Source organism: Myzus persicae, unplaced genomic scaffold (genome assembly GCF_001856785.1).
Source record: "Myzus persicae strain clone G006 unplaced genomic scaffold, MPER_G0061.0, whole genome shotgun sequence".
Lineage (NCBI taxonomy): Eukaryota > Metazoa > Arthropoda > Insecta > Hemiptera > Aphididae > Myzus > Myzus persicae.
The window spans coordinates 310442-333680 of record NW_019102150.1 but is presented as its reverse complement, the minus strand read 5'-3'; the positions used below and the strand labels follow the sequence as shown (position 1 = coordinate 333680).

The following is a 23239-nucleotide window of genomic DNA, read 5'->3' as shown; positions in this document are numbered from 1 at the left end:
ATAGCTATAGTATTAGAAAATATGGCAGGTAAATTTGCTCAAAATGAATTCAGTGTTTAAAGTATATGCATACCAAATATTACCCGTGCTATATTAAGATGCGATTTCGTTTTGATTTCGAAAAATATGCCGGCAGACACGACGTACCTCTATATATTCGACCACCTGTCCTACTAAAACTGTAGTACTTGCGAGTGTACCAACGACGACAGTAAATTGTATGTTTTAATATTATGCAGTACAAAACGATACGAATAGATACGCATTTTGTTGTGGGGCGAATGTTCGAATTTATGTATGCGAGCGGCGGACGGACGGGACGTGGACGATTGAATATCTGTCCGTTTTCTGCCGTCCGTATAATTTCGTTTAATTCGACGTATTACAATATCGTAAGCCTTCGTCAAGCCGGAGGTCTCTCCGGGTTTAATGCTCGGAAAAGGGACACACGACCCGGACACTATTTATACATACATGCTTATATATATATATATATGTTTGTATCTATAATATCCAACTGTAATTGTATAATGTCCTATAACGGCGTTACGAGAGTTTATTGACGAAAACGTACTTTTTGCGCCGACGATTATATTAATCATCGATACGCATTCCACCCGCGTGCAGCGTGTGTATACATACTATAAAATAATATGACATCAGGATGTTTATTGATTGTGTATAATATTATATAGTAATTAAATCGTTGAAAATGTTTTTTTCTTTTTTATTCGTGTAGACTAATGTACCTACATCATAATAAATATATAACGGTATACGTGGCCTCGGAATTTCCACGGTTCATATTTTTGTTTTTTTTTTGTTTATGTCTTCCGCGTTAACACCCCTACAAAAATATTATATTTTATAATACCGCAATCGGTATATAAATGTGTTGCACTGTCGTATATGATATATTACGACTAATATGTCCCACTCGTATAATATGAGATCTGTGTTTCGCGAATGCGTTTCACCTACGGCGGTTGAATTATTATCATTGTGTGCACCTACTTACTAACTATATTTATTACATTATACTCATGGGCATTTCGATTTTGTTTTTGTCTACAGGTATTGTTTCGTCCAATAACTTGTGGAGCGCAAGACTGAGACACCAAAGACATCTGTTGGACAAGACGCCGATCGCAGAACCGTACATATCCAATGAATACACCACGAATCCGGTGAGTGTTCGAATCTGTTGCGTTCTTTTTGATCTCGAAATCAAATTTATATTATATTATAATGTGTGTGTAAGAGCCCCGAGTGGTTTGTATATCGGGATTGGGACGAGAATAAGTTCTGGGAAAAGTTATTATAATACAACCCGTTCCGTACAGAAACTCTCAAAACCCTTCAATTTTCTTCTATGACAGCTGTATGCATAGGTATTAGTATTAATATAATTGTACAATTTCGAGCAAGGACTCGTGTTATGGTATTTTAATCATAAAATTTACACGTCGATTCGTTCGCTCAAAGTGCATTTAAATATATTATACATTTATATATCACGTCATTTCGTTCATTGCGTCGATTGTTGATTAATTTTGGGCACTCGATACAATTCTCAGTGGATTAGTATATGTTACCATCATTACATATAATCGTGTATGCTTTGGGCTCGTTCCAGACATTTAAACGTTATCATTTTCAACAATGAATAGGGGATGAAATATGACACTGATTTTTATTCGATGCTAACAACAATAGAGGCTTATTTTCATTGATATAGTAAATGTGCTCGTCGTTTGTGCTGCGTTGAAATGAAACTTGTTTAAAACTTGGCAACGCACGGACGTATACAATACATGCTATATAAGACAGTATATCGACTGTTCGCTGCCTTCTTCAAAAACCCCACAACAATGTATTATTATCTTACTCACAAAATTAACAAAGAATAATAATATTTTGTTTTTCGTGTATTTGGATTAATGCCAAAGCTGACAGTTGTGTTATCGATGAGAAAAGAATTAACGTTTCTATATGACGAATTCGGACTTAGTGCACGATATAAACTATTCGGATTTCGAAATGGTTATTTATCTTTATTACAATGTTATTATTTCCGTTCAAATGAATTCATAACGTTCGGAAAATCAGTTGGTTTAAAATATCTGAGAGTGAGTACCTACTACCTATACAAGTAGTAATATTCAAACCATGTATTAACACAATAACTATCGCCAAAAACGTTTTTGTTCACCTTAATGTATACCTTTAAAATAATTCTACCCCCTCCCCCATATTATATTATTATTACGCTCATGTAAAATTCTTCGTATCAATTAACTTGACGTTATGACTTCCCTCGCAATGATGCTATTATGTTTTGAATAGTGTTTAATTCCGTTGAAATACAAAAGACGGATTTTGATTCCGTTTTGAAACAACAGACCTTGTTGAGTTTTATTTATATAAAACGTGTTATGCATACACATTTCCATTGTAACCCAAGAATGTATACTATTCCCCAAGTCCCGCTCGGAACGATAATAATATGAATGATACTTAAAACAATATCGTACGAGGAAATATTAAAATGCATTTTTGAAAATCGGTACACAATACTCAACCACATATTGTTGTTGTCGGTGGTTTGCAATGTCTAAATATAATAGTGTGGATTGTCGTACTAAATTAGTTGTTGAAAAATAATACCATTTAATTGTATACGCGTTGGCCGCTGATTAATTTTGTTGGAAAGTCTGAGTAAAGGAGTTATGACAAAATGTAATAACAATAAGAGTTTGACTGTACCGGATAAGTACTTGGTTGTACATTCGAAAAAAATCGTACGAATTCGTTTCGATTTCGACCATACTATCTGTGTATAACGATCTGCTGCAGTATATTATGTGTATTATTATTGCTTTAGCGTATGATAATAAAACTACGTGTACCAGTGGCTTTCTTAAATTGAAAAACATTGCCAAGTCGTCATCGATTCAACACATTTCCATTGGTAAAAATGTTTTTTTATTATTATTATTATTATGTGAGAATGCATTTCGAGTAGTGTAATACAGTGGCGCATATACATATAAATTTATCCATCTATGTATAGTGTGTGTGTGTGTGTGTGTGTGTGTGTGTGTGTGTGTGTGTGTGTGTGTGTGTGTGTGTGTGTGTGTGTATGGAGAGAGAGAGAGAGAACGCGAGGTACCCGTGTGAGCATATATCATTTTTTTATTTTATTTTTTACTCGACAGACTCGCGTATATTATATATATTTATTACACGTGCGTGCGTGTGTATTTTCTGTTTGGGGTTTGTTTTGTATATAATATGATACAACGACGAAGATAGTATAATATTGTATACGTGTATAATACGCTGTGTGTGGACGGCACCGGCAGCGTGCCCGTACGAGTTGAACAGAAGTTTTTTTCCACTTATTCGATTTACTGCAACGCGCGTATGCTGCACACCAGCTTTACGGATATCGTTTTACGTTCATAATAGGATTTGTGGCGGACGCGTAGATATAGATATGACGATGCCGAGAGATAGTAAAATTGAGAGAGAGAGAGAAAGGCGAAACTTTTCACGCGCATATACCGTCGGCTGCAGTGGCGCGTTAGTGGAATTAGAATTAAAAAAATGTATATATATATATTATATATACATAAATAGAAGTTGATAACCATGTTCTGCAAATGACGGGAGAAGTGCCCATCTACCGCATATATACGTATTTTCTTTTTTCGCGTGACCGGCCGAACCGTTTTCTATAGACACACACATACACACACATATATATATATTATATATTGTTTTTCCTCCTATACAATATAATAACACGTAGGTAGGTATGTGTTTAATATATGTATATATATAACAATAATACACCATTTGATGCGGTGTGTTCATTTTATAATTTTTTTTTGTGCCCCCGAGTACATTCTGTTGGCGCAAAATGACGGTATTAATTACGAAAATTACCCAGAGGATTGCGTGTCACTTTTGGTATTATATGTATGCCGTCGTGGTTGTACGCAGTAGTGTCGTACACACCATTTATGTATGTGCTCGCCAAATCAAAATAATAACACGGGGAACAATCTCATCGCCACCATACATATATGCATACCTTCGTGTGTCTGTTTGGTGACGGGTTTAATAATAATGATAATAATAACAACAAGCGTGTAATGGTGTGCCCACGCGCTCACGAGAACCGCGACTGAAATAATACAACAATAATGGTCTTATATTTTAGATTTAAAAGTATTTTTGTTCGCCTGTGTATTTTTTCCTGTCAATTGTTGTTTTAATATACTGTTGATGTTGTTTTTGTGTCGTCTGGCGCCCGATCGAATCGAGCACGACGGTTGACGATATTATTACGAATGTCAGTATAGAAAGAATCTGAACTATAAAACTATCGTTAGTGCTCGTACGGCTCACTTCATCGGCATTCCTCGCTATATGTACAATTGTACGACCATCATGAGTCATGGCATTCAGAAAACGCCCGAACTGCAGTCGTCAATCGGTGTTATAGAATTTAGCCTGTTGGGTACGTTGATAACGTTTTAAGAGGCCAAATAATATTCAATTATATACTATTTTTGATCTTTTCTTTTTTTTTTATTCGTATGGTTGTAGTACCACACACATTTACTTGGTGTACCAGTTGAAATTCAAAATTTAACCTTTTGTGAATTCTTTGCTTACTTTGGAGCACAAAATGATCATTGCAATTTATAGTGAACATCATAGTGTTTAATATCATAACATTTATAGTGCATATTTTCTAATCTAAAATTATAAAATGTTTCGTGATGTTGATACGACTGAAGTAACGATTTTCAAATGGGTTATCTCGGTCTCCCAGAAAATGTCATACCCGAGCAACCTGATGCCGTCTCAGTACTTTGAAGTATTTAATATCATCAATATTGTACTTGCTGTCTAATACCAGTGTTGCATTTCTGATCTTATTTATTATCACTCTTCTTGCCCAGATACGTGGGATTATAACGTAACGATCGTATGGTCCAAAAAATTGGGCATGAGCAAATAATAGCGCGTGGTGATTATTAATAATGTAATACGTATAGTGACCACTGATAACATATAAATACATTCAATGGATGAACAGATTCTACCAATAATAACGGGATGCAGGAGGATCAGAACATTTCCCTTGGCATAGAAAGTCTCTTTATAGTATTTAATTCGACTCGCGTACTTATATAGTAGGATTTACAGCGATATAATATGTGTGGTGCCATCGAAGGACGTTCGTCTCTTCGACTTTTTAGCTTTTATTAGGTATATATTTTACGGCACGCTTTGAGGACATCAAAACAATATAATAATATATAATGTATTGATGAAGACGCGTTTTCTTATGGTAGCGTGTACTCGTTATTTGTTGTGTTATTGTTTATGATGTATTGTCTGCTGTGTATAACATTCACCGAAAAAGATTCGGAATCGATCGGATGCTGAGCAGCTCGCCCGCCGTTTCTGCGTGTCTCTATATATATATAAATATGTATACGAACGGGCAGAGGTTCGTTCCAGTTCGTTACGTTCTTTTCCGGCGTGTACGTTCGACTCGTGGGTTCAAGGATTACCCGTTTAATCAGCTGCTTTATAGTCTGTCAAAATGTCTATCTCCGCTACAGTCGGGTTGTTACATGCTATATATACACAATTCGTCGTAGTATATCCGTCGCGTAAACATTGTTGATGGAATTTTTTTTATTATTATTTATTGTGCAACGTATGTGTAGGGGGATACGATATTTGTTGTACACAATCGATAGAACGAAAAAATAAAAAAAACTATAATATTATATTATATACATCTGCAGATAATAGTCGAGAAACAAAATTTCAACAAAATATGCTGTCCGATTTTCCTGATGCTATCTAGCGTACTTATTTTACCATAACATTCGATCGTGAACTTAACCTAATCTATTATACCATTACATTCCATCGCGAACTTATAAGCGCGTTTTGTTTTTAGTCATTGTCACAGTTGACAAACTCAATAGATATAGTCTTGTATAATATATAATATCGTTATAGAGATGGAATATGAATTGTCTTACAAGCGGCGTAAGGTACGATTTTTCAAATTTTAGGAAATAACGCAAATCCCCGGGTTAGTTTAATTTTCCAGGTATATAATTTGTTTACTATAATATAAAATATATAATTATAATAATTTACCTACGGGTGTAATTAAATACATAGTTATACATTATAATAGCGGTTTAAAATTTTAATTGAAGACGGTTATTGTGTGTATAATTTTTCGTCTATTGTATTACGTAATTCTTAGAGACCGGTCAACCATTAAAATTCCATTTAGGACTTAAAATCCCTTTTAAGCCCAAGTCGTACATTTAAAATGCACTTGGTATATATAATAGTATATTAAAAAAAAAAAAAAAACACTCATTAAAAATCGTTTAAAATCAGTAGACGGTCGCTGCTTTAATATTCTTTCCGCCGACTTTCCCGACAGATGACTAATTGCTTTAGAAGACTTTTTTCGCTTCTTATTCACACCTCGGGACACTGCTATTATTTATTCGTTATTATTACTTTTAATCTTGCTGTGCGCCGTGACTCTTGCAGTGGTATTAGTGAATATTTAATTACAATCCGACGAAAATCGTTGCATTCTAGGATTTTTCATCGATTCGTCTGCATCCGTCACAATGCGAAATATGTAGGGTATATAACATGTAATTTCCGTCTTTATGAGTTTAGTGGTTCGCAGCGGACGTTCCGTTTTAATTGATCTATAAACGAGTGCTCTTGGACTGCTGCATCCTGCGTGTACGTCCTATTCGCTCAACTCGCCTCGCTCTTCTGTTCCGAACGCCACCATTAATCCTTCGCCCACCTGATCTACGACCCGCACAGTAATTATACGCGTGACCCAGCAGGGCCGTTTGCATTTTAACCCACAAAGATCGAGCCGAGTATAGGTACCGCATTGGAGCGTAGTCCGTCTAGGTCGTCACATAGTGTATCCATATAATATTCAAAAGCTCATCCGCGTAATTGATATCGGCAAATGTTCGACAAAAGCTGCACGGCACGTGTCTCGGCACGATGCACCACGCTGCAGGTTTTTGTGTGTAAACATATAATTACGTGTTTAAATGCCTATAATAATATGCATTGTTGTGTAGCGGCTTAATCTGCTGCAGCAGTACGCAGGAAATCGTAGCGTATATATATATCATATAATATGAAGCAGATCTCTTTCCTGTCCATGATTTCCCGCAACATGAAAACATTTTATAATTATTTTTCGTGTTATATTTTCAGGACAACCGAGGATTTGGTCCAAAACTTGGATTGACGGTACAGGACAACCACAAGCCGGTGTTTACGAGCTGTTTGAATTACCAGCCCAGCGTCAAGGAAGAACAACCGACCAACACTTATGTGTTCACCGTGAGTATAATAATATCTTAATATGTTTTATTTTCGTCTGTGTTTTGTTTGTTGACAAAAATACAACAAAATCGAACAGTTGTTATAACTCCAGTTATACATGAAAACCTATATTTCAAAACTTCGTCTGATATAATCACGTGCCATTAATACAATGGGTAGCCCTTCGCTTAATAGTCTTGATTTTATACAATTATGACAACATTATGGTATTACTGTATATTATATCCGTAGACCCGTCTGCAGCGCTGCCTAACTACATAACCTAAGTATACATTAATATTGCAGCCGGATCCGCCCGACTAACCTATACATTATTATATTAAATCCGCCTTCTTACTATATACCTATACGTGCTACTTCTATGCTTTTGGAGACTACACGCAAAGTACAAAACCGTACTGAATAAAATATTTACCCGAGCGATTTGTGGACGTAAATAATACGTCCGTGTGTCGTGTGTTGCCCGGCATCGACGCCGTGGTTACATAATAAATAGGTAGGTATGCCATATTTGGCGTGTAAATTATTACGTAACGCAACTCAAAATATAACAATTAATCCTTTAGAAAGCAACTCTATTGTTATAGACTTTAAAGTCTATTATATTGCAATTAATTAACAATTCATTTACCGAGTTATTTTCGTGATGTGTTTACTTGTTTACGTAGATATAAATTCGTTGTAAAAATAAACATCGAATTGTAGCGTTTCCGTCCAATGCATCCAATACACTTCTCTTCTTATTAATTACTAAAATAATAATATTATAATACAGCTATTGTTCCTATTGGAGTATAATCATTCAAAAGTGTATGTATAACAATATATATTATGATGACAATATTTAAACAACTGCTGTGATATAGCCGATATAGGACAACGCTCGACGAATCCAATTTTGTTGTAATACGCATTTCGCTTTACCTACGCACTCAGTGATCTGCGCTGACTCATTTGGTGCACTAATGTCTTCGGGTATTGAGTATTTTTTGTTTTTGTATATAAATTATAAACTTAAAAAATAGGAACTATTCGTTGATAGTGTAGCTAAATTGCCTAACCAAAACGCCGCGCCGCCATAATAATATTGTTATATTGAATGAAATACATAAGAATATGATTACAAGATCAAAAAAGAAACTATCAACTTTCTACGACATTGGCTTATGTGAATTTATAACACCGTTTTATAGTAATTATTACCCGCCTATCTGGTATAAAGTTTTAAATTTAAAAAATAATGATATCAATAACATAATATTTATAGAAACTTAATTTTTTATACAGCGATTGCAATAATGTCTATAGGTATATAATTCGTATAGCTATCCACCTACCTACCTAACCAATGTTAAGTTTGAACAATACTTCATTGTTCTTTAAATTAATTGATTAAATTGCTATATTATTATTGAAAAATACATCTTTTTGGAACCATTTAGGCGGTATTAAAATCCGTTTACCATTTGTTTTTGTACATCACTGTTATTACACTCTTTGAACTATATATGAGTACGCTTTAAAATAATAATCAACACTTTTAAGATGTCAATTAATTTTATATCCACCAGGCGTCCTTTTACACCGAATGAAAATTTGAAAAGATCACTAATTTGACGACAAAACAATCTAAATTAATTTATAAATCACCGCCGGGTAAATAATTGAACTACTGCTGCAGCCTTGAAATATAACAATAATACACCCCACGAAGAAGAAATTCATAGATCGATATTGTTACTACTACTAACAAGATATCTATTGTAGCTATAAATTATAATGCTATATATATATTGTAGTAATGTACTAGTCAGAAACTTATTCTAAAAATGTAAACTGTTTCATATTTTTGTCCATCGATGTATAATTAAAAGACATGGCTCTTCGGATAATATATATTTATACATATATCGGTGCGCACGAGAATATTAAATAATCGGATTAAAAATTGACTTGCGATGTCAATAATAGAGAACAATCCGACTTTAATAATTAAATAGACACGCTGTGCGTCTACCATTTATACATTAAACAAACGGTTATAAAATATTTCACAGCGTGTAGGTTGTGGTCTATATAGGTACTACACATATACAACCGCCACTACGACCTATACCTCTGCTATTATATATTATCACTACTACAACGGCAACTGTATTTAAAAGGTTCAAAAACTGCACGTGGGTCGGCATCGTGGGTAAACATATTATAATAATTGTTGTTGAATTGAATTATTTTACATACTATACCGGACCCCGATTGTTATGCGTTTGCGTCAAGTCAGCTTTATGTGGTGAAAACCCGGTGACCGTCGATACTCGATCGATTATTTTACGTAGGTTCTTATACATATATGAAGAAAAAAATGACATTATTGTAAAACCGCGTGAAATCGAAAAAAAAAATATATATATATATAGTATTATAAACTCTGTCGGACGGCATAATTTGGTTTACTATACGTTAACTGTTATTTGGCGCTAATCACGTGGTGTCCGACGAAAATTATCGACGGTTTATTTTATATTTTTAGATTGGCTTTCAATAATTGCTAGCGCGTAAGTACACGGTACACTTAAAAAAAACAATGATGCAAATAAAAAAACTACCAACACTAGTTATAACAATTATGATGTATTATCGGTGCCACCATGGTGGTTTTATTATATTAAATACTTATATTGATCACTACTGCATGTGTTGTACTGAGAATATTTTCGAATCGATTCATTTGATTAGGTTAGGTTAGGTTAGGGAAATAGAGATGATTACATTTTTTTATTGTATATAGTATTCCGACTTAAACAAAATTAATGTTTTTTCTACTCCATCACATATATTTATGTATAAAAATTTAAACCGTAGTTGAATACGATAATTTAGTTTTTAGAATTATTACAATTTGACTATACCTAACCGTATTTTTATATTATATTATTGTAGTATCGAATAAGAGCAGCGTATAAAATGTATAATTATTCTTTACTAATCTCCAAATATCAGTTTTAACTATTTGAATTAAAAATACATGTAACGCGTGTATAAAAATCTTTGTATACCTATTATAATATTATACGCATGCACTATGTATATAATTTTACCAATTTCATTTTACCCTTTCGAATGTGTAAAAAAGTAATAATATATTACCTATAATATCCAAATCGATTTCGATTAGGCAACCGTATTGTTTGGCGTACCCGTCCCAATTCGCTTTGCTCATACAATGATTATTCGTGCGAATTATAATGATAATGATCTTCAAAAATCGGTTAGGTTATTCGGTTAGGACCATAAAAACAGTTCACTATAATAATGATGATTATGTCGACGATAATAATAATAATGATAATAGTGATAAAAATGTGCGTTTCACGCTCCGATAAATCTCACACGTGTTCGTTTTCTCGTTGTCAGGTCAAAGCGTTCGACAAGGACCCACCGGACAATGGAGGTACAATCACGTACACATTTGTCAGCGCGCCCGGCGAACGTCCAAAGTTCTCCATCGACGCACAGACCGGGGAGATCACCACCCGACACGTAAGTATAACATTTATATTATGCGCTTATAGATGTACAGACGATCGGTGGCGTATTTTTCGACGTTTGGAGGGGAGGGGAAACTTTCTGTAATTTTTAGAATTCCGTTCTCGTTGCCACCAAACTATGTATTATACGTCACTGCATACCCGTTAGTCCGTAGTTGATACACCCCTTCTGGAGACCAGCGCCACAAGAGAACGAGTAGAAGGGTATGGGAAAACTTTGTACGATCAATTAATGATCCTATTTATTTATGATTAAACTAACTTGTAAAGGGATATTTGAAAACTATATCAAACACTAATAATAAATGAAAAAAATTGATGTGGGATACGTGTTTTTTTTCTTTATAGACCATAATGTTATTAAATATTAATCACGATAATAATATATATTAAACAATTTATTCTATAGATACACGGTGGTGTATTGATTACCTATTAAAAATGCTTTTGGTTGCCGTAAAAAAAAATTTAACTTTTCGGGGAACGTAAAAAATCACCGCGATCGTCTGTGCCGAGCAAGTGATAATGTTATGTCACCGATCAGGCCCCTGATCTAACCATTTCTGCGATGTTTGTTGTTCGCAGATGTTCGACCGAGACGAACCGACTCGCGAGAAAGAAGTGTACCTGTCTGTGAGAGCCACGGACAACGGGAAACCGCACCTGGACGACGTGTGCACCATCAAAGTGACCATTCAGGACGAGAACGACAACTCACCGGTTTTCGACAAAGTGGTGAGCATATTGTTATTCGCATAAAATGATGTGATATCGTGCGGTCGCATACATTCGCGTGATCGTGCAGTGGGTGGTGCGGTAATCGGTGCGATTATAACAACAACTACCCTCCGTCCGTCCGCACCCCTCATCGCTGCAACCGCAAACCGTATGCGCTTCTGTCTGTATTAATACCGTCCGGATGCAGTTCGCCAACTGCAACCGTGTATTACATACAAACGAATCACCAACACGATATGATGACATTATTACTACTACTACCACTGTTATTATTACTGTTTTTATAACATATTGCCTGTATTGTACATACATCGAATCCAGGTCTATCGAGGATTCAACTACAAGGTACGACGTGCTTTTGCATGCGCCCCGCCGAATATAATAATCATTAATTCGCCGTGTTTCTTTTATTTTTTTATTTTTTATTTTTTATTTTCTTCTGCATGGATTTCGTTCAGATACAGACTTGTGTTTTCTATTACTTATGTATTCGATATCCAACATAATATTATGTATTGGAAATTGTTATCGTGTTTTTTTTCTATCAATACGTATGACGTGATCGTCTCCATCGTTCAAGATCAATTTTTTTTTTTAAACTTTGCTGAACGTAATTTTACAAAATACGTTTGGAATGCATGCCGCATGTTATTTTGTTTTTATAATATTTTATTTACTATCAGTTTGTTGCTTTAAAACGGCTGTTACAGTCATATTATATGATGTATGTGCAGTAGTTGATAAATTGTTTTTTTTTTTTTAAGAACTACGTTGAATCCGTACCCCAAGACTTGCTGTCCAAAAGCGAAGTGATGAGGATATCGGCTACGGATATTGACGATGGTATAAACAGTGCCATACAATACGATCTGTCGCCCAGAATGCCTCAGGACTCGAATTATTTCCGAATCGATCAAAACACAGGAGTCATCTACTTGGATCGCGCAATCGACGTACGTATAATTATATCATATTATTGTGCACCGCAATCGAATCGATTTTATCTTATTTTTTATTTTTTTACCTGATATTATATGTAATATATATTAATATAATTTTAAATTTAAATTTATAATTAATATAATTTTTATATTAATATTATTTTAGCGAGATCCTGGCTACAAGTTCAAGATGCGGGCCACAGCCACAGATCAAGGTTTGGTTCCCAAGTCGGCCACGATGGATCTAGAGATCTTGGTGGTCGAATCGCACAAAAAAGCACCGACTTTCATATCCGTTCAACCCGACGGAATCATTTATCTACCGGAAAATCTGACTAATTTCAGTTTTGACATTGCCACCATCATCGCAGCGTAAGTTGTGTCTCGCTCCATGTAATAATTTATGAGCCAATTCCATAAGAAAAAAACAATTTTCGTGACTGTGAAACGATGCTATAATTTATTGTCGGGTTTTGCCCGGCCTCTTTATATGCAGATCGAACACTGATGAAAAATCGCCGGTTTTCGAATTGGTGCCTGGCCGGACGGAACAATCAAATAAATTGAACACTTTCCGATTGGAATCCGAAGGCAACACCGCTCATATCAGATTATCGAGACACATGGACTACGAATCGATATCCGAGTACATTCTTAACATTCGAATACAGGTAAAACGTTTGTGTTGGTTACATAATATTATATTTCGCTGCATATTATAATCTACGTTAATATTATATATATAGTATATACATACGTCGACCGACAACCCATGAGTGTATATATAGCTGTTTTAATAATAACAAAAGATTTTAATGTATGTGTGTATTATACCGCAGCCCTGTCTGGCGTCTACAGTATATTTTAAGAGGACGTTCCCCTCGCATAATATGTGTGTGTTGTCTGTTTCTGTCTTATAAATACGTAAAACACAGCAAATTTGTGTTCAGCTGAATCTGTCAAGCGTCGTTAATTTTAATTTAAGGATGATTTATTGACTTTCTATAATATATACTATTATCTAAATTTTTAATCGATATTTCAATTGTAAAGCGAGTGAGTAACATAAAAAAATTATTACATTTTACATAAAAAAAAAATAACAAAAGCTCGTAGAGATCCTCAAGATTATATAAATTAGGTTTACCTTTAAGTTTCATAATTATAGGCCAATTCATTATAATATTGAAACTAACAAGACAAAATGGATTCTTGTGAACGTAAATTTGATGAGTTCTTCGTTGGTAAGACGGAGATAATACATAATGCGAGTATACAGATTGCAGTCTCATCGTGTTTGTCCTTGTGCTGAAACAATTTTAATTACTATTTGAATACTATTAATTAAAATTAATGATACTACTTTTAAAATGTTATTGACTTAAATCAAATTAGCTCCGTAAACCGGCCATTTCAGATTAAAAAGTAACCCGATAGCCCAAATTATTTTTCATCGTTTCGTCGGAGAAAATATATGAGATAACAATACAATTTGTTTTTGTATATTATAATTATAATATAAGAAACGATTGAATTGAGTTTTATTTAAAAAAAAAAAATAAATACCATTGAAAGATACCCGTGAAAGATAAATTTGTCAATAAATCTGAAAATTATCATACTTATGCCTCCTCCCCTCCCCTAAAAAAAATATTTTTTCTATTTATAAGTAGGTACACCGCTATAAACGCTATAGCGTTTCTATATTATCGTGTATTGTTTACATATTTAATACTCGTGATTATTTCATCAGAACAAGCACAATCTGGCGGCGGAACACCAGTTGAACATCCAAGTGGAAGACGTAAACGACAACATACCGGTGTTTACCGAGGTCGTGTCGGGTTCCGTTTTGGAGAACGAACCGGCCGGCACAGCCGTAATGCAGGTCCGAGCGATCGACGCCGACTCGAGCATGGCCAACAACCGCGTCACTTACGAGTTGGCCGACAACCGTGATTACTTCGCCATCGACCCGTACACCGGTAACATAACCACGGTTGTGATGTTCGACCGCGAGAAACAAGACGTGTACAACGTCAAGGTGATCGCTACGGACAACGCGCCCTCTGCGCTGTACTCGACCGGTGAACACAACAAGGGTGAGTACAAGGGCGCGACGAATGTCGTCGTCTCTCTTTTGGTAGAATGCTAATAATTATAATTAACTGAAGATGACAGGGTTGGTGACTATTGGGAACACCCTCCAAGATCGATCTTAATAAACCTCAATTTTGGTATAAACAAGTTTTTGATAGGTACTTAAAGTAACCATAATATATTATGGTGGACGGTGCAGTGTTTTCTGCTGCCATGAGAATTATATTCTTCTCAATAATAAAAACAAATTATATTGTCAAATCGATTGGTCTAAAAATAAACTGTTCACCCAATTTCGTATTATATGTTATAATCGTTGAGAAAACGTAGAAAGATGTGTATGAAATGATGCATCGGGAAAAAATTATTGAGAATATTGTATTTAAATTGAATTGCTTGAGAATGAAAATACAGAAAATATTAATAAAAGATTTTTGAAGCGTCTCATTTTCTAACATCGAAACTTAATTAAAAACCATACGCTTGTTTTGCACGCCGAATGTTGTATTTGAAATTATTTGAATACCAACCCAAATAGTGGGAGGAGTTGTAGACATAGGATCTAGGCCACGAATGCGTGATCATAATATGTTTGCAGAAAAACGATGAAGATATAATCCCTCCCCGAAACATATTTATAATTACGGCCACTGGCTTGATTTAACTGTTATAAACGTAGAGTCGTATTAGTATAACGATAATTAGTAACCCTCTTTGCAGACGTTCGACCAAATAAACAACTCTTACCGTCACGCCCACGCCTTTACTAAAGCTCCACAACTATATATTATTCACTGTGGTGTTATGTATTTATTTACTTCTATATATGAAATGTTGTTGAGCAGGCGAACAAGTGTTCCGGATCGAAATCGCCGACAAAAACGACCATCCCCCTCATTTCACGCAGTCCGTCTACGAAGCCGAAGAAATACCGGAAGACGCCAACTTGAATGCTCTGGTCACGGAAGTAAAGGCCTTAGATGACGACACCGCGTCCCCAGTCACTTACAGCATCGTGGATGGCAACATCTACAACGCGTTCCTGATCGAAAACACGACCGGAAAAATCAAAGTTAACAGTCAGCTGGACTACGAAAACATCACTAACGTAAGGAACCTCCCACTTATCGCACAATCGAATCACACTCGCTTACAGCGTTTGCCGAAGTCTGTATAATAATGTGTGTATTGTATGAAATCCCGCAGTATGTATTGAAAGTGAGAGCTTTTGATGGAGCTTACGAGGACTACTGCACTGTAGAGATAAAAATATCTAACGTCAATGACAACCCTCCAGTGTTCCAGCCGTACGAAGGGAACATCACAATCACTGAAGAAGAACTCGTGCCGGGTTGCATTACTACGGTAAGTGTTTACAAAATATTATTTTGTGAAATGAAAAGTATTAATTTGACTACAATTGTAATGTATATCCTCTTGTAGTTGGAAGCATACGATCCAGATATTCAGGACCGATCCATGGATCAGCGTATCGTGTACTCTGTAGTCAAAGATGACCAACGAAAGTTAATGACCATCAACAAAAACGGATGTCTATCACTCATAAAACCCCTTGACCGTGATCCTCCAAATGGTTATGCTACGTGGCAAGTGATCATACAAGCTAGCGATGAAGGTGGTGGTCCAAAGAGCTTGCAACAAACCACAGAAGTCATCATTGCACTCAGAGACATTAACGACAATGCACCATATTTGGATATGGTAAGTTATTGGACAGTACTAATAACTGAACAGTGTATAAATCCTTGTTCAAGATAACTGCAGGCTAGGTTAACGTAAAACAAATAACCATCAGATTGATTCAAACTACAATTATATAATATAATTGTTTTTGTGGTACACTTTTAGTCCAATGAAACCGAATTGATTCGGATAACGAATAAGTGCAACGTTAATTGAATTGCTCCTTAAAAGATATCAAACTATAATTTTAAAAATGTATTCATTTAACTTATTTATAAAAAAAATCTTTGTGAAAGGTAGTTCAAATTATGGAAATAACTGTTTTTGTAATACATTATTTGTTTGTTTTTTTTTCAGCCCCAACCAGTAGTTTGGCGTGAGAATCAATTATCCGGAACAATTACACGACTGGCCGCCAAAGATAATGATGGACCTGAAAATGGTGCTCCATTTGATTTTGCCATCTCTAATGATGCCTCGTACGAAATTAAGACAAAATTCGGAATTTCAGGTTTGTCAAATTATAAATTAATCCTTCCTAAAATGTTACTAATTTACTCTTAATATCATGTACAGGCGTTGAACTACAGGCGTTAACCACGTTTGATCGTGAAGAGAAAAAGTTTTACAATATACCCATAACAATAACTGATAGTGGAATACCTAGTTTAACGGGGACGAGTACACTCCAAGTGGTAATAGGTGATGAGAACGACAATGCCATGAAGCCTGGAAGGAGCTCCATATTTGTTTACACATATAAAGGTGAATCTCCTGACATGGAAATTGGACGTGTGTATGTTGATGACTTGGACGACTGGGATTTGCCTGACAAAAAGTTCAAGTGGCTACATGGACCGCATGAACGCTTTGACCTTAAATCAGAAACTGGAATGATTACTATGCTACAAAATACCAAAGAACAGACTTTTGTTTTGGAGTTTGAAATCACAGAACAAGGAATAAAGATCCCCAGACATACAGTAAATTCGACTGTTGTTGTAACTGTTAAGGAGATACCTGAAGAAGCTGTTGATAAGTCAGGATCAGTTAGGTTAGCCGGAATTTCAGCTGAAGAGTTTATTACCCCTGGTCCGGTATGTATTATTTTATTGAAACCCTGCCATTTGTATGTTAGCGATTAATAATAATATTTTTTATGTTAATTTAGGACAACATAAGTAAAGCAACTATCTTAAAGAAACGGTTGGCTTCAATTTTAAATGCCACTGTTGAAAATGTTGATGTATTTACTATTTTGCATTCTCCTCACAATCCCAACACTACCCAATTGGATGTACGTTTTTCTGCTCATGGTTCCCCATATTATCAACCTGAAAGGATCAATGCTGCTATTGATAAACATCAAGTAGAGGTAAGTAACAAAAAAGATTTAACTTATTACAAAACTAATTAATTATTATCAAATATAATATTTTATAGCTTGAAAAAGAGTTAGGTGTCACTTTTCTCATGGTCAACATTGATGAGTGTCTTGTTGAAAAACTTTATTGTGAATCATCTTGCACAAATTTCTTAAACAAAAGCAACGAACCAGCCGCTGTATACACAAATACCACATCTTTTGTTGGGATACGAGCTGTGATAGATCCATTTTGCCAGTGTGAACAGAGGGCAACCACTAAAATCACATGTCATAACGGTGGTACTCCATCATCAGATGGGTAAGTTATTCACATACATTTTTCATTGATATTAAACAGTTAAGTTAATGACACTGTCTTTATACTTTTAGTACCGCCTGTCAGTGTCCTTCTGGTTTTGAAGGACCTCGGTGTGAAATACTCAGCATTGGTTTTTACGGTGAAGGTTATGCCTTGTATCCATCCTTACAATCCTGTATGGAGTCCCACATGTCATTGGAAGTGCGCACCTCTGTTGACAACGGTCTATTATTTTATGCTGGGCCCAGCAGCGTCAAACCTTCTCCACTGTCTGTACAAGGTATTTGAAACAAATTAAATGAAACATTTATTGTATTTTATTAAACATAATTATATTTTGCAGATTTCATGTCACTGGAGCTCAAAGATGGTTACCCCGTACTTTTGGTAGACTATGGCTCGGGCACACTCAAAATTGGACAAAAACAAATTAAAATATCTGACGGAGAACCACATCGCATCGAAATTATTTGGACCAAAACTGTACTTATAATTACACAAACATTATTATTTATGTGTTATCTTTATATATATAATTGTTAATATGTTTCAGAGCATTGAAATGAAAGTGGACAGCTGTAATCTTCCATCATGCTTAAGCCTTAGCCCTCCAATAGGAATCAATGAATATTTAAACGTCAATGGGCCTTTACAACTTGGTGGATCGTTTGTTGACCTTAAATCAATCGCAGCCACGCGCAATTGGACTCATAAACCTTTAAGCAATGGATTCAATGGTTGCATACGTAATTTAACTTTCAACGGTCATCTATACAATTTGGGCGCTCCTAGTATGTCTCGCAATGTTGATTTTTCGTGCACACACGGTACTGCAGTTGCTGTGTCATTTGGTATTGACGCTAGCTTCTTGATAGCCATTTTTGTGTGTCTAGCTGTCTTGTTGAGTAAGTTAATGCTCAGAAATACAAAACTTCGGCATTTCTAAATAAACATTTTATTTCTTTAGTATTGCTGCTAGCAGTAGTGGTGCATAGAAGAAAGTCTGATGATTTATACAAAGACACCGATGACATTAGAGAAAACATAATCAACTATGAAGATGAAGGTGGCGGCGAAGGAGACATGACCGGTTATGACTTAAACGTTTTGCGGCTTATGTATGATGGCTCAGAACCTGTACAAGGATTTGATGATGCTGGAAACTTATTACAAAAACGTGGTAAGCCTTTTTAATATTCACATTAAATAGTAATATATTAAAATTTGAAAATTGTGTTTGATCACAAATTATTCTTGTGAAACCAAATTAATAATTTGTTTACATTTTATTTTCATGTTGAATTCTATTTGTTTAATATGTGTAACACTTGGATAAATATATTTAAAAATTAAGAACACATTAAAATTACTCCAAAATTATACATCTATTAAGCCGTGTCCAGACATAGGATACATTTGTCAGAAACATATGTTTCCTGAATGCAAATGTACTTAGATTTCGATGCACCTTTAGTTTTACACTAAACCACTTGTTTATAATAATGTTTAAGATTTTTCAACATAATATAACAATATGTTAGAATGATATTGGAGTAGACTAATATTTATTGGTGGTAGTAGTAGGTAATACAAATGAGGAGCAGTCCTCTAGTTCTAATATATGTTTGTGTTACAATTAATTTCAAAGCTGAACAAGATTTTCAATGTACTTATACATTATAATATTATCATTTTTATTTATAATAATAATTATAATTATTTTACTTTTCAGCTCCAGATGAAGTTCCTGATATTTGTGGTTTCCTTGGTGACAAACTGAACTCCGTAGATAATGATCCAGATTTAGGTCCGTATGATGATGTCCGCAATTATATGTATGAAGGTGAAGGCAATTCAGTTGGATCACTTTCATCATTAGCTTCAGGTTAGTTCAAGTGTTTTTCATTCAACACAAATATTCAAAAGATGACTTTTTCTGAATGTTAAATTAATATTTTTATTTAAATATGTCTATAGGAACAGATGATGGAGACTTAAACTTTGATTACCTTTCTAACTTTGGACCTCGATTCCGCAAACTGGCTGATATGTATGGCGAAGATCCAAGTGATGAAGAAAGTGAAACGTACCGCAATACTCATCCCGAGTCGTGGTGCTAACACGCATTTGAAATTCGCTCTGAATAATCAGTTACCGGTGCATATGTTATCTGTAAGGTTATATAGCGAGTACATACCTAGACTTAAGTACCGACTATATAAAATATTTAAAAATGAATCATTTGTACAGAGAGTTGACTGTGCTCTAATGACAATTATCTAATAATAATATTTACTATAAATATTTTTATTTTCATTTTACTATTAATTGTTTTGTGTATTATTGACAGTAACGAAGTCAAATTTTTGTGTATGAATTCAAAAATTGATTCGTGATCTCAACAACAGACTGCTTTAGTCTAATTATATTATTTTCTCTTTTTTTTTTTTTTTTGTAACAAAATCACAAATCTTTGTAGGCGTCAACATTAAACTATGTATAATATTTGTTTCGCTTATGCAATGTTTACAATTTAAGTTAAATTGCTTCCCAGTAATTACTTGCATATTTTTCTATAGAATTTTATGAAATTCTCAGATTTCTAATTTTCCAGGGAACGGGTTTTTCCCCTGTGATTGTGGTTTCGAAAAATTTGATCCTAAAATATTGTTACTCAATGTGTTATTGGCGATTGATGTTTATTTTTTTAGGTACTTAAATGTTTTTAATAATATTTGTATACTGCCATTGGATCATTTTGAACTAAGAACTTTTTACACGCATTGTACTTATTTGTAAATATATGAAAAATCAATCAGGGTTAATTATTATGCACACATCGGCATACAGAATTCAATTGACTAAGAGATAACCGTAAAATATGATGTCTAAAAATCAAAATATTTTTAACTCCATTCCATATTATTTTAATCATAGTTTATATTTTACTACTATACTTTTTGCTTGAACACTGTAATACTTAATATTATTATATTATTATTACAACATTCGACTATGGTACATATAAAACTTAGGAGATACCCACGTGTTAATTATATACAATATTCAATTTTTTATTATTTTTATTATTGTAGATTATTACTTCGTTAAATCAAAGATTTTGTTGATTTTTTTTTTATGTGTTTTTGTATCCTCAACAAAGAACTATATTATTATTTTATATTTATATACTATAAAAACTTGGTTATTAGAATGTATTTTCTTTTATCCTCATAGGAAGTTTGTAGTAAGTTCATTAAAATTATTTTTTTTTCCTCTAAAATTATTTGTTAGTTTGTATGAATTATTATTTTGTATTGTTGCCATTTGTGATATGTACTTTATTATTTTGAAAACCTTGTAAAGGATGGACAAACATTTTATTTATATTATATTAAAAAAAAAAAAAGAAAAAACATTCCATTTGAAAATAATGTTGTCGATGCGCATATCTGTGCAGATAAACGACTGAAAACTTATAAGATAATATTAGTTTTAAACTAAGAATTTTTTTTATTAAATTTATCATATTATGTCTTATATAAACTATACATATTGTATTTGTTAAGTTGTATTAATTAAGGTGTACATTTAGGGTAAACAAATTAAATCCATATAATTTAATCACCCTTTTTTTTTTGTACCTACCGTCATGTATTATTTATACACCTATACGTTTATAAATGACATTGATCAAGAACTATGCATTTTAGTACCTTCTGTATTATTTCTTTAATAAATGTATTTTGCCTAAGTTCTTCCAATTCCTATATCATATATTTTCAATTTAAATTGTTAAGTTTACCTTTATAATTATTTTTAATTATAGCTACAGTGTACTGTGCTAATTGGGTTTTTCTCTAAGATAACAAATTGTGGATTTGAAGCTGATAATATAAAGTTAAGAATGTCTCATAGAATGTGCAGCTTATACCTTCAATTCACTGTTTTGTTACTTTTTTGCAATGGAAAGTTCTATATTTTATTAGGTTGTTAATTTTACTGATCTTTAACTAGCAGCATTTATTTTACACAGAAATTTGCAGTCGAGAAACAAAAATGTTTCTCATTATACCTTATTTGTTTTAAATAACAAAAAAATTCAGTGGTGAGTAATGGAACTATGGGGGTTAAGTACAGCGGTAAATATATTGGTTTTTACAATAGGTTTTTGTGTGCATGTGTTACATTACCTATTTAAATGTAAACCCAATATTTTGAAAATAGGTACAACTTTATTTAGTATGCATTTCATGTAAATTAGAACAAATTATGTGATGTATAAAAGATATTTTTAAATTTTAAAAAATGTCTGATTTCATATACTAAAAAATTATTTAATGCTGTTTATGGAGTTGACACTGACGCACTGCGTCCTTGAAAGTTGGGAAACTTTAAAAATTGCTGTTGAACAAATTCCAAAAAGTCCTAGAGGAGTTTGTTCAAATGGTTTTTAGTATTATGTGGCAGCTTCACAAAGGTTAATATGGTAAGAACAATTTTGGAATTTAATGATTTCGTTTCGTGGTGAGGACACGTGCAAATTAGGCAAATGATTTTTGTGAGAAAACATTACCCAATACAGTATAATATTACTAATGATTAATTATTATGAAATTCTAGTGCCATTGTTTAAAAAAAATGTCAACACCGTTTATTTTTAATAATTTTCCAAGTATACAATTGAAATTCAAAAAATCAAAAAACATGTGAAATTGTGAACTGATAATTCATTTTTTAAATAATAAAATTACATTTGTTAACTCTTTTTAGGAATTAATCTAAAAATTGGTAAAAATATTTCCATGTATCTCGTTATTACTTTCTTTCATTAATTGAGCATAAAAATGATAAAATACGTTTTAAGTGGTAATATATATTACTGTCTTCTTTAAACTCGTAAAACATATTTTGCTGTTTTGGTAGTGGTATAATTGAATTTACCACTTAAAATTGTTATATTTCAAAACTGCACATTCCTAATATCACATGTGTGACTGTGTGAAAATTTTCTAAAATTTGTATGTACTTATTTAGTTTTTACCACACAGTGAAAAGAAAACACTCAACAACCGGG

General features: G+C 33.7%; 1 protein-coding gene across 1 annotated transcript; it reads left to right on the top strand.

Moving 5' to 3' along the window:
• The first annotated feature begins 1028 nt into the window (after positions 1-1028).
• Positions 1029-21863, top strand: LOC111031377 (DE-cadherin). The gene is made up of 21 exons (XM_022311285.1): positions 1029-1187; positions 7312-7440; positions 10861-10986; positions 11580-11729; positions 12497-12685; positions 12840-13045; positions 13170-13344; positions 14427-14775; positions 15619-15881; positions 15980-16138; positions 16217-16495; positions 16835-16988; positions 17054-17574; positions 17649-17852; positions 17921-18162; positions 18234-18442; positions 18506-18645; positions 18716-19067; positions 19130-19342; positions 19895-20047; positions 20140-21863. The coding sequence occupies exons 1-21, from the start codon at positions 1044-1046 to the stop codon at positions 20280-20282; spliced, it is 4500 nt and encodes a 1499-aa protein (XP_022166977.1). The 5' UTR covers positions 1029-1043; the 3' UTR covers positions 20283-21863.
• The last annotated feature ends 1376 nt before the right edge of the window (positions 21864-23239 follow it).

Bases quoted from the DNA above. Each gene is read 5' to 3' on its own strand.
- LOC111031377 (XM_022311285.1), top strand. From the start codon at position 1,044: ATGGGCATTTCGATTTTGTTTTTGTCTACAGGTATTGTTTCGTCCAAT. The intron at 15,882-15,979 runs GTAAGGAACCTC...GAAATCCCGCAG, and splicing joins ACTACGAAAACATCACTAAC to TATGTATTGAAAGTGAGAGC. The intron at 19,068-19,129 runs GTAAGTTAATGC...TTATTTCTTTAG, and splicing joins GTGTCTAGCTGTCTTGTTGA to TATTGCTGCTAGCAGTAGTG.